The sequence below is a fragment of the Pyrgilauda ruficollis genome, unplaced genomic scaffold (genome assembly GCF_017590135.1).
Source record: "Pyrgilauda ruficollis isolate IOZ18807 unplaced genomic scaffold, ASM1759013v1 scaffold15, whole genome shotgun sequence".
Taxonomy (NCBI): domain Eukaryota; kingdom Metazoa; phylum Chordata; class Aves; order Passeriformes; family Passeridae; genus Pyrgilauda; species Pyrgilauda ruficollis.
Genome location: NW_024513654.1, coordinates 17,975,784 through 17,992,790, shown reverse-complemented (window position 1 = coordinate 17,992,790; position 17,007 = coordinate 17,975,784). Strand labels below are relative to the sequence as shown.

General features: G+C 40.0%; 1 protein-coding gene across 1 annotated transcript; it reads right to left on the bottom strand.

The window, feature by feature from the left end:
- Positions 1–4,787: 4,787 nt before the first annotated feature.
- GDF10 (growth differentiation factor 10) lies at positions 4,788–15,646 on the bottom strand. The gene is made up of 3 exons (XM_041461430.1): positions 15,349–15,646; positions 9,364–10,271; positions 4,788–4,979 (listed from the first exon to the last, which is right to left on the bottom strand). Exons 1-3 carry the CDS (start codon positions 15,644–15,646, stop codon positions 4,788–4,790), a joined length of 1,398 nt encoding a protein of 465 aa, XP_041317364.1.
- Positions 15,647–17,007: the final 1,361 nt, after the last annotated feature.

Sequence of the window (17,007 nt, the reverse complement as noted above, 5' to 3'; positions counted from 1 at the left end):
TGTGCGCATGAGAAGAACAGGCTAAGGCAAATGAATTTCTCAGGATGCAGAAGAAAAACCAGGTTTATTTATCTTAATGCATGTACTATGATTTAATCTAATTATATATAATTGCTTTTTCTGTACTAATAATGCATCATTTTTTCTAAGAACAACTCAATTCGTGCTGTAGACCTGCCAAAGAATCTGAAGAGTATTGAGCTTTTACATTAACAAAAATCTCATTGCAAACATGTGGTCAAGATTTTGCCGTTTTTGGCCATTCCTCTTGTTTTTTTTTAGCAGTGGATACACAGCATTAAAAGTGATCCGAGACTTCTGCAATGCTTCTTTATTGTCTGTTCAAGTGATAACTTGGTTCCAAGATCCTGGTTAATTATGTTCCTATGACATAAAGTCAAAAAGGATTATTTGGCATTGATCCTGGTCTCTTGCATATCAAGACATATTTCTTCAGGGCCTTTGTGTTTCCTACCTATACACAGAGTCAAATTGCTTGTGTTTGGATAAACATAACTTCTAAAGTGCCAACAGACTTTATCTGAACATGTCAAAGAATCAAAAATTTCTTCAATTATTGTAGCTAAAATATTATAACCTACAGCTAAAAAACCCTTCATGCCATGCTCATAATTTTATTGTGCCTGACTTTACCTTCTAGGCAGGGATTCTTGTAACTTTCTGGCTAGATTAAGGAGTCCTATGACACTGACATTTTCCCATTTCAAAGTGCTTGCACCGTATAATCAAGTTACTTCTCAGTTTTCTTTCTGATAAAAAGATTGTTCTTTTGAGTAACAAAAGACATTTTCTCTCCCTGTTTTGTTTTGTTTCTTTTTTGTTTCTCTTTCAGAATTTGAAGGTCTTCCTGACAAGGTGAAACCTAGGGCCATATATAGCTTTTTAGTGGCAGTCCAACAGTGCCACATGCAGAAATAAAATATCCTTTCTTTATGTGGTTCACTGCTCCAGTGTGTACCTTTCCAAAGCTTTCACTGGCTGCCATTACATAGCATCATGCTGGGTACTCAAACTGCATCACAAATCCATAACAGCCACAAAATTTTTAAGGGTTATGACTTTCAAGGGCGCAGGCTTGTATTCAGTAGGAGCAGCCTCCATTCCTTGTGACTAGGTACCTGAAGTTCTGTATCTGTCTACTTTAAAATTAATTTTAATTACATAAAGTGCAGCTAGATCAAGTGATCTATATAAACACTTCTCTTCTACTGCAAATACTTTGGGGGTTGCTATATACATACTCTAAGTTCATACATAAAGGTGTCAAATACTGTCAGGCCAAGTGTCAGCTTTGCAGAAACTTTACAATGAACAGTTTAACTCAGTGGAAATACCTTTTGAAAGCTGTTCTTTGAGGTTTGGCAGTGAGACATTTTTTAATTAATGTGATACACAAACACATTAATATTGTCCAGTGGTTTATTTTAATTATGCAGCCTTGGCAAGTGAATTGAATACTCCACAAAAATTTAGGTACATTGTAGCTGTTGCTGTTACCTCTGGCAATTAAACAGTGGCCTGAAAGAAGGAAATTGGATTTGTTTTAGAAAAAATGCGTTTTAACATTTTGTTGGCTAGTATCAGCTGTTTTCATGTTTCATCTGTCTTTATTCATACCATTTTCTTTTAGCAGTAATTAGTGGAATTATCTTGACCTGTGTTTATCACTAGCAACTTTCTCTATAAACTCAAGCATTGAGTTTATAGGATGTTTAAAGAAATAAAAAGATCTGTTGCAAGAAAGAGGATCTGTTGGAACCTGTTGCTGTGAGGGTATCAGCATCCTCTGGCAGCAGCTGTCTGCATTTGTGCCATTTCAAATGCAAAGTTTCTCTTTCCAGAGAAAGATTAGACATCCAAATTGCAAAGATCCAGAAAAGAGTAACTTAAACCACTAAAAGTGGTTGAAAGCATTTTTTTTTTCATTGAAGAATTGACCAGTACAGCTAAACTCCAAATGAAATAAGCTTTGCTAATAAGAGATGTGTATGACTTGTGTGGAAGGGTATATTTTGAGAACAATCACACTTACAGGTATAATTATAGTTTTGCCAACAGAACTTTAAATGCAGTCTTAACCGCTTGGGAGTTTTGTAGGTGTCCTTGAGTGTTGCAGTAGCATTTTTCCTTATGTCCTATCGACCTTAGATCACAGTGTGGTATCTCTTGCCATGATAGCTTGCATCAACACATCTTGGAAACAATGTTTGCATTCAAGGACTAATTCAAGATATAGCAAGTATTCCTTACGGAAAACAAAATGCTATGGATGAGAATATAGGCACACTAAGTTAATATGTCAGGCTTTTCAGAGTTAGTCATAAATGGGAGCAAGACTAGAGCTACATAAAAGATTTTCATAGAGAGCAGAAATATCATGGATTTAAGATACTTTGAAAAATGTTATGCTTATGGCTTTTCTGTAGGAATAATGACTGACAACTTTTAAATTTTTCTTTATACATTAGCATTACTCTATCAATTGTAGTTGAGTTTCTCATGATTCATAAAAACACAAAATTGTAATTTTTTTAAGGGAGATCTCTAAAAGCAACACTATACAAAGGTTTTTCCCAGTAGTTCTAGCGTAAATTACTGTAGCAATTTACAAAGTACAAAAGTACTTTGGGAGAAGAACTGGAAAGTTGATCTTTTGTGATCTTCAGTGATCTTTTGTCAGGCATAACTGGCAGTCACTACAGGGCACCACAGAACTTTTTACTTCTTAGTCAGAGCTTTCTAGGAAGAATTAGCAAGAACTGCTGTCGGAGCAACCTTGCAAAGCCTCCCACACATGCTGAATCTTGCTTTTATGTACGTTAGCAGGAAGCACCACATTTACACACCTCTGTTGTCTGAGAAACTGCACCACCTGAGCACAGAAAACTGGTGGCAGAAGATACCCAGAACCTTAGTAGGATAGGAGCCTTCCAGTTGTTTGTTCATCAGAAGGAAGTGTGTGTAGTATCCTTCCCTTAAAAAAAGCAGCTCTTAACAGGACAAGGTAGTGCCTAAGGTTAGAGTGTTTCTTGAGGAGGAAGCACTCCATATCATAATTTGTGCTACTTTAGGGACTTCAGATGTTTCTTCCACTCTTGGTCTCTTTATGCTATTGTACAGCGGATGGGTGAAAATGAAGTATGTGGCAAATGTGTCCTAGAACACGGGAACACTCAGAGGATTGACAGACACCATCATGGGAACACCAGCTCTGAAAAGACTGCTGCAGTTAAAAGGCTACCATAAATGTATCAACAGGGGATTGTGTAGGAGTTAGAGATGCAGAGACTTTATTTCTATAAAGACTTTCAATGGAACCACTGCCAAATGTTTCCCATTTTGATGTTCATTGTTTGAAAAGAAAGTTAATGAAAGTTCTGGAAAGAGTTCAGAAGAGAGCTGTGAGAAATTGTTTTAAGGCTTAGAATAAGAAATCAATCTATTTAAATCTTAGCCAAAATGTAACTTGACCCTACTCTCTATACTAAAAATACACAGTGAAAGTATTTTGGATAATAGATAAAAGGGATCTAATGAAATAGGTTACAGTAAGATCCATTGAATTGAAGCTAAAGCTCATCAAATTCAGTCTAGGATTAAGCCACTGCATATGAACAAAGAGCACTAACTTTTGGAACAACTACTTGTAGTCCAGTAGAGATATTCTATCACAAGAAATCTTTAAAGCCAAATTTATGCATGTTTTTCAAAGATATTCCCAAGCTTAAAACAGAAGTTCCATAATGTATGGTGCAGAAACTGCTGAGCAAGGTTCTTTGATCTGTGCTATGCAGGAGGTCAGTCTGGATGATCATAGTATTTCCTTCTGTCTTTAATCTATTGAAGTGCATTATGACAAGCTTAACATGTATTTACAAGTTTCCATCTAATTAACAGAATGTAGGAGAGTGCATTTATAGAAAAACAATCAAATATTTTTAGATACTACTGTACCTTTAATTTATTAGCTTTTGTTAAAAGCATGTAACAATCTAGAGGATATAAAGAATAATTTACAAAAATATAAATCTTGGTTATTTTATTTTAGTATTTCAACATATTACTATACTGTATATGTTACTCAGAGAATATGTTTAACAACCTGAAATTATCCAGCAAACCAAAAATGTGGGATATTACATGTCTTTTGTAGAACAAATTATATATTAAGAAAGGGTAACCAAAAATGACTATATTAACATATTGTTTAAATGAAAACTTACGCAGTGAACTATACTTGCATCCTGAAGAATATATACATTTTAAGCCCTTTATTACAGCATTTTTCAGTATAAATATGCATATTAAGAGTATGAGTGTTTTAGGCAAAAACTTTTTTCTTTGTGTACAAAAGTGATATTCTAAAATAAGCCTGCCTTTGCAAGTTCACTTCCCATCTTCTTGGTTAACTGAAGAGATAAAATAGTCAGAAAATAACACATAAGAACATATTTTAGTCCTTTGATTATGGAAAACTTTACATTTAAATTTCTCTCTAAACACTGGGTATCTTGGCTAGGTGGGTTAGGAAGGTGTCTGTAGAAGTACTGAGTTCCTGGAAGATGAATACGAAAGACAAATGACGACAGTACAGCCTATCCTTCGTGGCAAGCACGTGCGTTTTTCAGTCTTTCCGTGTGCTTTCTGTAGAGGAATTGGAGACTTCCATTGGTTCATCAACACAACTGGATTCATTTCTCCGTTACAACTTCCCAGAGCAGTCAGGCAGGATCTGTAGGCCTTGTTAGAGGTGTGTTTGCACAAACTTATCGGCAGGCACAAGTTTCAACTGACATATTGGGATATACCTTTAAAACAACATTTTTGCTCTCATCTAAGAACAGGACACTGAGTGAGCTCATTTTGTCAGGAACACAGCAGGGTTCTGGGATGCCAGGAATGATTCCTACTGCTTTCACGATGCTCTGAATTGTAGCATGATTTGATGGCCGGACAATCTAGAAAAGAGAAGGAAATAGTTATAGCTTCATTTATGAGCAGTCACTTTCCAAGGTGGACTTGGTTTAAACAGCCAGTTTCCTATGTGAACTTGGAAAATCACAACAATTATGCAGCTGTTTGTTTCTCAATAAAGCAAATACATCATTGTTTGACTTACAGGGCCATGCAGCACAGCCAGTCCCTCACACTTCCAGCTTTCCTGAGCTGGATGTATCCAACAGAAATTTTGTGTTCCTTGAGGCTACCTTCATAAATACCAGAGGAGGGCACTGGTAGCACAGCCAGCAGCCAGAGGCCTGAAGAAAAATGTCCCTGAATGTACCTGCTACATGCTGGAGGCACACATGCAGGAGAAGAAGCCTAAGCTGGGGCATAGCTCTAAATTGCTATATTTTGTTTTCTTAACCTCTTGTCTGACTTAGAAAATTTGTTACTGTAAGTATTTCCAAAATAACTATCCCTATGTTCCAACAGAATTTTTTCTCATGTATGCTAACCTGAAATTAGTTACCTTTTTCCTGAGTAATCACTCTTTTAAAAGAGCAGAGTACTCCAGAAGTAGTGTCCACAGGAGAGAGTATAGAGTAGTCAAGCACCCTGACAGAGCCTTTCTGATCATAACTGCATGACAAATAGTTAATATCTGTGGTCTTTGCTTCACTCTGCCTTCATCACCAGGCTTTTTTTTTTTAAATTTTTTTTCCCCATGGGCTAGCCTCAAACTGGGAGAAGGAAAAAAAGGCTGGGAGGCTGGGGAAAGTATGAAGTGAGGATTCACAGCAGCTGTTTGAGGTTATAGCCACAAAACCATGGTTTTCCATTTCAACATGAAAAATTATGTAGTCCATGGATAGAACAAAGGAGTTGTTTCTAGGATAATTCAGTTTTGAAACATTTGCATTAAGTGTAACATATCAGCAAATTAGATTCAAACCTTAACTATCATTAAGGCTTTCAGATCCTCCTTAACTATGCCACTAGAAGGAGTAACTATGACATCTGTCCTTGACCCTTCAAGACAATGTCCCTACAGCCAAGTCCCAACAAGTGACCAATCCTGCACAGTGCCTTTCTGTAATTAGCATATGTTAGCATAATTAGCAACAGCTTGCTCTCTTTTGCCCTCCTTCATCTTTAGATTTCAAAGCTGTCCACAGACAAACAGAACTGAGGTGGTCTCAGCTTCTGTGTGAAGTAGAAATCAGCTACTACCAACGTTGGTCATGTCAGCATATGTAGACAGCAAGAGAGAGACAGGAGATTTTGTGTGTTTAAGCAACTGTAGAGTATAGAAATTCAAAGAATTAGAGCTTCTAGAATCAAGTTCTTAATTTAGCCCTTATGAAAAACCTTCTGAACTGTTCCTAGCACCTGTGTTATTTCATGTTGTTATTTGAAACAGTCACTGATCACAATGTGCTACTGAAACAGCATTTATTTGCCCCCATGCAGTGGATAGCCATCATTGCCCTCATGGCCAGTTACTGACTTACAGGATTCCTGGCTATGAACCTGCAGAAGATCCTACAAAGATCTTCTCCCACTGTGCAGACTCTAATATCTGCAAGGAACAAAGACATATGAACACAGTCTATCTAGACTGAGCAGCTGTTTCCCAAGACAATGACACTAATTATGTTTCTAATGCCTGAATGTGGATATGCTATGCACAAAAGTGCTTAGAAAGGAAAATGCTTATGACAGACCATACTCTGTATGGGATCTGGCTGCCTGAGCCCTAAATCCACAGCAGAGCCAGACAGCACAACCATCCCACGTCCAGCCAGGCTCTGAATTTTTCCAGCCCTTCTGGAAACCTGGCATCAGTGCTCAGTGATCATGGGCTAGGCTTCACATTTAACTTTGTCCCTAAATGTGCTAAAGTAGAAAGCTTGAAATAATTAGTTGAATGCCCAGTAATAATGGCACTGAGGAAGTGCTAATGTTTTAAATGCTGGCTGCTAAGTTATATACAACACACCAGGTTCTATGACATGCAGGACTGGAATTTATTTGGCAAATACAGCACTGCAGCCAGCCATACATATAACCTAGTGTTCCTCCTCACAGTTCAGGAAATAGTAAGTGAACTTACTATGAGAAGATTTGTACCTAAGCTGTTGAGTATCTACCTAAATCAAGACCTGCAATGATTAAAGTGGATGTGCAGATACTAAAGAAAATTTACTGATACTAAAGAAAAAAAAAAGACAAAAACCTACAATGTGCTGATCCCCAACATGCCAGGTATGTAATTCTATCTCCACAGTTCTAAAAGGGTACTTTGGAAATAAGGTGTCTGTTGTCCATCACAAGTTGACTGCGTAGACCAAGTCCTTATGAATAGCTTTAATCTGGCCTTTGATACTTTCCTGACTTAGAGCATATGTGAAAGAACAAATTTCTTCCTCAGTAATATTTAGCAATTCTCATGCTCTGAACTGAATCTTCATTCATGCTGGTATCCTCTCTCTCTTCCTTTTGAAACAGTCATTTAAAAAAGCTACACCTCTGAATCTGCTTCTTTTTTTCCCCTTTGTATTACAAATACAAAGCTAACAAAATACAAAGCTAACAAGTAGTAGACCTCTTTCAAAGCAAACCCAATCAATGTATGTGTATCAAACCCAGAATTCCCAAATCTATTGTCATTTAGTTTCTCCAGTGGCTTTTTTTTTTTGGAGGGGGGAAAGTGTTTTGGGTTTTTTTTTTGTTTTTTTTTTTTTTTTCAGTTGGGTTTTTGTTTTCCTTGTTTTGGTTTTTGGGTATCAAGATATTAGTGAAGTATTTGCTTATATTTCTAGATAAGATATTAAGTAAGTGATCAATGTAAACTTATTTAACTATCCAAGCTAGAAATGAATCCTCCCTCTTCTGGCCCTACCAGCTTTTGTGTAATGCTGTTTTGCTCACAAGAAGCCAGACATGTTAAATGCATCTTTTTTGAAATGTATCTTTGTTGTTTGGTTGGGGATTTTTTTCACTGGGTTTATGTTTTTGTGTGTGAATAGTGCATTAGACTGTGAGTCTATGGCAAAGGACCCATATTCCCAGGCTGTTTTTGGTCTGGATAAGTTACATGGTGATTATGTTGCATGATCATTTTGGGTTACAACAAAGTGAAGTTGTATGTGAGTCTGTACAAGCTTTAATTTTTGCCAGACCATGGATCAATTTATGTACACCTGCCTCAGCATTGGCCAGCTACACAAGAATATGTGGTCTGATTTGTACACCCTGCCATGAAGTCTGGATTTCCACTGTTCCTGGACTTAAACTAGCCTACATATCTACTCTTCCTGGAATTATACTACTTGTTTCAACACAAACATACATCAATCTCCCTGGATGTAAAGTAGGGCAGATTCCTGTTTCAGAGCCTTGAAATGCTGTGCTGTACAGCACCATTCTTTATTTATGTGCCAAATGACCACACACAAAAATGTCAGTCGAACAAATAATCAGGCCATTTGTAGGCAGATTGCAAAATAATTACAGTTTCTAAATATGCAGGTTATGCAGTGCTTCAGATCCTCCCCTCTATCTTTACTTGAAAGCCTTATAAAATCCTAAAACTTATTGTCCAACATAGGATTACCAACCTTTCTACTTCTTGTCATAGAGCAGAGTGGGAGTGAGACAAACGTTTGCCTCTCCACTGGCAAATTTCAGGCTGCTTCTATAGGAGGAATTGAGTATGCTTACTTTAGAGTGCTACAGCCAGTTTTGTGGCATTTCTAGAGACATAAGGTAAATCAACATTTTTGTTCCAGAAAGATTATCTAACATTTTTAGAATTCAGATACACAAATATAATCTTAATCAGTATTATTGTTTTCAAAAGTGACAAGCGGTTTCCTGAAGTTAAAAATGCGTCAGTGTAACTACTCTTTATTTTTCTTCTAAAGTATTACAAGTGGAATCCAGAAATATGCTGATAGAGTAGCTTATTTTAATATTAGCATACAATACCTCATACTTCTGCCACTACAAAATAGTATTTGGATGGTTTAGTGTGTATAATCATATCTTCATAAGCTTCAAAGTCCTTATCCTATGGTTTCAAGGTATAAGATGAGTAATTATAAGATAAACCTATTTTTTCCTATAGATAAATGATTTTTTCCTATTCTTCAGAATAGGAAATCAAATTGCATTTGAAGAAAAGTGGCAAACTTTTTGCACTCTGTATACTAAAACTATCAACTATCAACTATCAACTAAGTTGATGGAAACAATATTGTTAAAATTCTCTAGGTCAAGGCAACAAAACACAATGAAAAAAGGTAAAAATCTAAAGGAAATTCTAAAGAAGTAGTTGGATAAGCAGAACAGTAGGCCTACTGTTTATAAGCTGACAAGAATAAAAAGACATACTACCTTGGGCATTGGAAATTCACATGCACCTGCACAGTAGTAAGCATCAAATGATTTGGGAGATATGATCCATTCATTCCAGCCAATATCAGCAAAGTCAACTTTCATGTATCTTCTTGAACAAATCCTTGGCTCATTCCATTGTTTTCGCCTTGCTTTCTTCATAGTTTTCTCATCAAAATTTAGCACCTGAGACTTTTTAAGTGTTTCTGTATTTTCTTGCCCTTTTCTCCTTCGATCTTTGCGTGAGGCTTTTGGTTTCAAGGACCTGTAGGCATTCTCCCATATGTCATGTTTGTTGTACTTATTGTTGTTATAATCTACTTCTGGCAACTCATTGTTCTGAATAGAGCTAGCGAGGTATGTATCCCTCCTAACTCGAGTGTCAGCAGAAGCATTAGGGGACAGATTTGGGTCCCCATCATTGGGAGGGAATGGATCATAACGCTGTAGGGTGCCTGCCACACTGTTAGGTTCAGAGATTGCAAGATCATTGGCATAAACTAGTATATAAGGTAAATGGCTGGCAATTTGTTCAGGGAAGCCCTGGTGCTTCTCCCCAGAATCAAGCTCAGCGCAGAGAATGAGCTCTCCAGCTAGTTTTGAGTCTTTTACAATGTGTGAAATGTCCTTTGCATGCCAAGCCCCTCGCCTTTGAAGAAGCACAGTGATGTTCCCTTTCACTAGTCCATAGGCAGAATTCTGGTGAATGCTTTGGAACACTAGGTTGAGCCGTAGGACTGGAGGCAGGTGAAGGAGGCGGCAGGATGAGTTCTTGGACCGTTTACAAAACACCTCCCGGTGCCGAGGGCGTTTGTCAGCATAGAAGTGAAAAGTGGCAGCAAGGATCATTTCTGAATCCTGCATGGATGTCAGATTGAAGCAGTACAAGGGCTTCTGGGCCAAGAATTCTGCAAGAGAGAAAGGAAAACATGGATGTATATATGAGACCAAAAATGGCAGTCAATCTTATTTCCATTTAAGTGAATTAACAAATTTTACTTTTCACTTACATCAAATCATTTAGTGTAGTGAGCTTGTCACCTCAGCTTAAAGCTATGGGGTGTAAGAGGAGGAAACAAACTTAACTATTTAATAACAATATTACAATATTGTAATTGTAATTGACAATGTCCAACATACTGGGTATCTTTCATACACATGAGGGATAAAATTCTTTCCAGAGATTTTTAGTTCCAGACTGCCTTTCATTCTAGGCAGACAAGAAAAGCAATCCTTTATTGTATTTTATTTATAACAAAGTCAGGCTCAGAGAAGCTGTCAAATTTACCTGCAGCAGAGCTCAGAGAAATACCTTGCTGAAACCAGTACTAGCAGAAACCAGGTTTACCTGGTTTACCAGGTTAATATTCAAGATTGTCTAATCTAAAGCTGACTGCAGATTCCTGAAAGATGTCTGGATGCTAACTCTGTGGGCAACAGCTCATCATCTGCAAGCAGTGCACATGAGACATTTCATAAGGGGCCTGGCAGTAAGCAGTGTGACACATTTTGGGGGTCATTACTCCTCTGAGCAATCCTCCATTCCAGTACACATCATGTAGGAGCTTTGTTTAAAGCACCGTAAAACACACTTGGTTTCTAAGGCTTGTGTTTAGATTTGCACAAACTTAGTGACAAATGCTATTGAACAGGAGCTGACTCTTAAAATTCAAACTCCATTTGAAACTGCTTCTTTTTAACTAGTTGAACAGTTTGTGCTCAGTTTACATCTTTACCCTCGTTTCGAGGAAGATGAGCAATTTTACACTAATAACTGCTTACACCATGTTTATTTAAACAGTAGAAACCTCTCTTAGTGTGTTAAAATGTAATCCCATCCCAGCATAAAAAGATGATGCCTTAATAGTCTATTACTGTGAAAAGTTGTCTTTGTTTTTTTACTAGCTCAACAGTATATGGGAAAGTGGTAGCAGAACCAAGAAGTGATTCCTGTTCTCCCAAACTCACACTACTACTTAGAATGCATCAAAGGATTACAGTCAGTAAACCTGCATCTTTAATTAATCCAAGTGGACCAACCTTTTGGCAGCCCTGTCTGACATACCTGAAAATTTTCTGGTAGAAGGAAGTAAAAAACTACCCCAAACCAAACAAAACCTGACAAATGCAACAGCCAGGGTTCCCAGAAACACTCAGGTTTGTTTTTCAGTGCACTATGGATGATGAGCCACAGAAATTTTGGCAACAACAGAAAGGCACTACTGTCAACTGCCACCTGTTGGAACATACTTTCTTTACAACATAGTTTCATTTGAAAGAAGGAAATTAATAGTGCTACACCTTACTAAACCGGTGGCTGCTATCTCCCAGTTAGTGCTGGATAGAACCATGATTTGGACTAAAAAACCAGCAAATTAGCATGATCATTAATCCTAAGCCCACACAGGCAATTCTGGAATACAAATGATTAAGTCTGCAATTTCCATCTACACCATCTGTATTTTATTCCTGATATAGTGAAGTGGAACAGCTTGCACTGATGTGATAAGAGCCTATTTGTTTCTGTCAGTTCAGGCAGGACAGGATTCCTATTAGTAAGCTTTGAATGAACACTAGTCATATGTATAGGTGCTCATACTATGAAAAAACTTAAGGGTTTAGAATTTATTCAAGTCTTTGAAGCACAGAAGTTTTAAAAGGCTACTAGATGATTTCTCAGGCCAAGGAAGAGAGTAATTATAATACTTCCTTTAGAACACCAGGCTTTATTATTGCATGTTCATTTCAGAAGGCAGATGTTTCTAAGAAGACATCTATCTACTGGTTCTCTCCACCCGAGCTGTGTACAGTTGAATTTTTAAGTATTTCTTTTAGTAGTAAAATGCTCCAGGCAGCATCAGCTCTGTAGTTACTGCTATGAAGCACAAGCATTGTTGGGATAAAGACTTTTCAAACACCAATGTCTCAGGGTTTCAGAAGGGAAGGTATCTTGTAATGATCAGAGAAAGAGAGACTGAATTAATCTAAAATAATTCTGTACTCTAGAATGAAACACACCCTTCAAAAGTCAAAACTCTTTGAAAAACAGAATAAGAATCTATGAATCTGCAGCTATTGAAAAGCCAGAAACCAGGAAGTACAGACTTGTTAGGAATTTAGAAGATTTGGGTTTTGGATGGAGTATAGTTATAGTTCCATATTGCATAAGTTTGCTCAGGCTTTCACCAACTTGTCAACCACGCACTGTCAGCCTTGATTTGGTTTTCTTGAACATATGCATTATGATACAGTCTTAATTAAATCAATGCTATTTTCTACTATTCATTAATGTCATTGCTTTGTTTAGCACAGAGGATGCATCATGTTCAGGAACGAGTCTGAGCTCCGAGGGTCAATATATGGGGAAGATTCATGGTTAGGCAGTAAATTGCTGCCATGAAGATTAATTCCCCTCAATCTGAGCAATGTAGGTGAAGTTGGACAGTAACTTAATATTTCATGTTTGATCGCAAACCAATTACGACTCGACTAACTTCAGCCAGTTGGAGCTGTTTTCTAAAGCTACAAAGTTCCCTGAAAACTGGAAAGCACCTAAAGAAATAGGAAACATGAGAAATTAGTTCGTAGACCATCTCTCAGCTCCTTATAAAAAAATAATGAACCCTTGTGAACACATGTAGAGGTGAGCTGAGAGGAGGTGATCAGATGTTTGTGAAGTACTCTTTCTGAAGGGGTGAGTACTGCTAAAGGAACAAAAAAAAAAGAGCTGTATTTGGGCTACATGCAAACAGCACATGCATTTATATTTCAAGTGCCTCACATTGCATATGGAAAAATATTACACATTCCATAGCTCGGCCAACACCACCTATACCCTCTAAGGAGCAGGTAGGATGGCAATATAACTGGGTGGTTGAGGGGAACTCAGTAATGCATATGACAAAGGACAAATGTCTGGATCACATTTTGTATCTCTGGAGCGTTCATCTTGACAACTGTAAGTAACCCTAATACTTGAGTGTCACCTAACAAACAGCTTTAAACAGCACCACAGGAACAGACAGTTAACAGATTTTCTGAAAGGTAAGTGATAAAAGAAGTAAGTCCATTGCTTGGGATAATGAAAATTATTGTCTGTATAGTCTGTTTTGCTTATTTCAGTAGGACTACAATTATTGTCTGTGTTTTATAAAGAATGGATGGTCCATACATCTTATTAGTAAAACGTGCCAATTTCCTCTTTCAGAAGGAAACAGAATTTCTCAGAGAAGATAAATGTGGTGGCAGATAAGGTTTTTCTCTCCTCCCTCACCTTGGATCATTCTATGGTATATTTTAGAGTGTTTAGCACTAGCTTGATGAACACAGTTCAAAGGAACAGTGCAGAGGAACTTCTGCTTTCATGGCATGTTATTTGAGAAAGATGGGATCCAATAGAGAAGGCACATAAGATAAGACACAGGATAAGACACGAGTTTTGGACATAGATATGCCTTATTTCCATTGCAGGGAAAGCCAAGTTAGTTAATTTTGGGCCTCTCTGCCTTGGTTGCATGATCAGACAAATGAGCAAAATAATATTGATTTGTATTTGGTCAGCACAGCCTACCTGTGGGTAGAAAATGCTGCTATTTTAGTTTTTTTAAAACAGAATTACAACTTAGAGTACTTTGATGCAAGCAGTGCGTGCATCAGATTGTTTGAAAAATTAAAAAAAAAAATATAGTGCAATTCTTGCCTTGTCCCCAAATCCTTCTTGTAATCCAGGGCGTTATTTGGGTGACAGTCAGTAGTAGCTGCTCAGTTCACAGAAAAACATAAGCGTTAACAGTAGGTCATGGAAAACCATCCACAGTGGAAGCTCCTTCCTAACCCCTATTATAGTGACTGCTAGGTAATGATCTAGAGCATGACAATTTATTTTTCTCCTAAGTGTCTGCAATTGCTTTAGATAGTAACTCCTAGATTTTTAAACATTTTCATTAGCCACTTACTCTTCCATGGAGTTTCCCCCTCCTTGAATATGATTGCTTTTTAGTATTACAGTTGACATAGGATAGAAATTAAATTGGGGTGCACAAGAGAATATGAATTATTGTGCAACATTATAGTAAGCATTCCCTAAACCACTGTATGCTGCATTGTACTCTATACATGAGAGTTAAGTGGAGGAGAAATCGATTAATGCAAAATTTGCTTTTGTGAGTTTCAATCCATCTGATTTGTCTAAATAGAATAATGAATGTTTCTGACAAGGTAGTAACAACTTGTTGTCTGGAAACTCATGCAGTTCTTATTTTAAGAACTAAGGTCTTAGTTACAGTCTGTAAGTGTTAACCAAAGAAGGAAGATGTTTTCCAGAAGAGAATTTGCATTTACTTGGCAAAGGATAACAAATGTATGGACTATTAACTAGGCAAACCTCGTTTTTATTATTTGACGTAATATTGGGATAACGAAAGTGTAGTTTTGACACAATACATACGTTTCTCCACCCTCATAATCAAGCCAAGTAAAACCGGGGAGAGGGAGGTCAGGTATGTGTCGTCTCAGGTTCAGGCAGTGCAAGGAATTTAAGATGCCGAGCAATTTTAGGCGGTCCTGTAGGCGGCACTCTGCCTAGCAGGAACTTCTGAGGCTGCGAGAGGAGCCGGGCAGAGGACCAGTGCCTGGAGCACTCGCTACTAGGTTTATGCTCCAAGTATTTCTGAACAGATCCTTTGGCCCAGTGCGATGTGCGCTGGGAACAGCGCTTCTTTTGCCGCTGGTTTGCATCCACAGCAACGGAGACTTTTCCCAGGGGAAGTACTCTCCGGGAAGGGAAGGGAGCCAGGGAAGGTGGGAAGCCTCGCAAAGCGAGGGGCGACACCCTCCCTGTCCGTGTGGGCAGCAAGGGACCCCCGAGCATTCACCCAGAGCGACACCCCCCGCAGTCAGTGACAACCTCGACGCAAACCCGTCACTTTAAAGCGAAAGAGGAGCGAGGGGGCTCCAGCGGTGCCCCCCGCGCCCGGCCCGTCTTACCCGGCCTGGCTCTGAAGCTGCGGACCGTGTTGCCGTCGCCGGGCCGGCTCCCTTCCCGGTTGTACTTCTCGTAGAGCTTAAGCATGTGGACAGCTACCATGTCCTGAGCGATGCTGCCCAGCCCAGGGGGCGGCGAAGAGCCGCGGCGGGGGTCGCGGCCGGGGGCGGACGAGGCCGGGCCGGCCGGCGGCGGGACGGGGCAGGCGGGCTGGCTGCCGGCGCCCTCCCCCTCAGGCGAGCGGCAGCCCCCATGGCCCAGGGCCCACAGCAGGAGGCAGCAGGTCAGGCGGGCGGCCATCGGGGGATGCTGCGGGCGGGTGGCCGGGCGCGGAGCGGCGGCGGCTGGGTCGCTGCCTGCGTCTGGGTCTCCCGGTTGGCCCTGCCGCACCGGGGCGAGGGGGCGGCGGGGCCAGGGAGGAGGAGGGAGGGTGGGGGCGGCCCCCCCCCGCCGCTGATGCCGCCTCCGCCGGGCCAATCCCCGGGCCCGGGGGCGAGGAGCTGCGGGCCGGGGGCGGCGGAGCGGGGGCAGCCCCAGTGCTCCGGGTGCGGGGGGACTGCGGGAGGGGACGCTGCATTTCTCCGACGTGGGGCTTCCCCGCTCCTTAAAGCGTAGCGGGAGAAGGATCTAAATTAATTAGCGCCCAGCTGCTGATGAGAGACACATGTCACCGCCGCCGCCGCGGCACGGAGCGCTGCGGCAGGACGGCACCTTGGCTGCCTGCGCCAGCCGGGAGCCGGGGGGGCTTGGAAACCATGTCTGAAAGAGAGAAGCATTAGATACCAAGCAGGGCGGGCAAGCGGTGAGGGGACGGAAGGGTGAGTGGGTGGCAGGGGCAGCGGCAGCATGACAAGGGAAGGCTGTGCATATACGTGCCGAAAGTGCAGGAGTCTTTGCTTTTCCTCTCTGCTGGCAGCACTGACAGTGCTGTCTTGTGAAGGCAACGCTGTGAATAGTGTTTATTTCAAGGACCCCTGTGAAAAGAGAAGTCCCCGTGGGTCCGTACTCTAGAAGACGCAGTGTGAGCCAGCCGGGAGTGCAACAAGGGTCACTGATAATTCCAAGCAGATACTTAAATGGTCGGGGTTAAAGGGGCTGTGCATGGGTAAACTTTCGGCATTGGACTATTTCTATGTGTGGTTTGAAGGAGGAGAATACTGGTGTGAATTTCTGAAGGATTTACATGGCTTAGGTCGGAGGGGGTTGATTTAAAAGTGAATGGTGCATGTTGCACTTATTCATCATGTGACACAGGTACTTCTGAATCATAGTGATCCAGCGGGTATAAATGCTGGTGTAATGAATAGCACTTTTAAAGACAACCTATAAGGAGAGGGGTATATTCTAAGGGAATTTTAAAATTCTGCCTCCTTTTTAAAATCTTTTTCTCTAGTAGCCAAGACAGATACTTTTCTTGGAGATTATACAAAGCAATAATTGAAAAATTGTTGGAAAAAGCTACTGTTGCTGTGTATACACAACTCTTTTGTGCTTGTTTTTTTTTTAACCTTGGAGTGTCAAGTCTGAGCAGATACCATTGAAAGCCTCTGAACCACAAGTTTGTAGTTTTTGGATCATAGAAAATAAAGGTTTGATTCATTTTTAAAATTAGCACCAGGCCTCAGTGCTCTGTGCCCTTTGAATGTGTGAAACAAACAATT

Bases quoted from the DNA above. Each gene is read 5' to 3' on its own strand.
- GDF10 (XM_041461430.1), bottom strand. From the start codon at position 15,646: ATGGCCGCCCGCCTGACCTGCTGCCTCCTGCTGTGGGCCCTGGGCCAT. The intron at 10,272-15,348 runs GTAAGACGGGCC...TCTCTCTTGCAG, and splicing joins CAGCTTCAGAGCCAGGCCGG to AATTCTTGGCCCAGAAGCCC. The intron at 4,980-9,363 runs GTAGTATGTCTT...TCTCTTTTCTAG, and splicing joins GTGAATTTCCAATGCCCAAG to ATTGTCCGGCCATCAAATCA.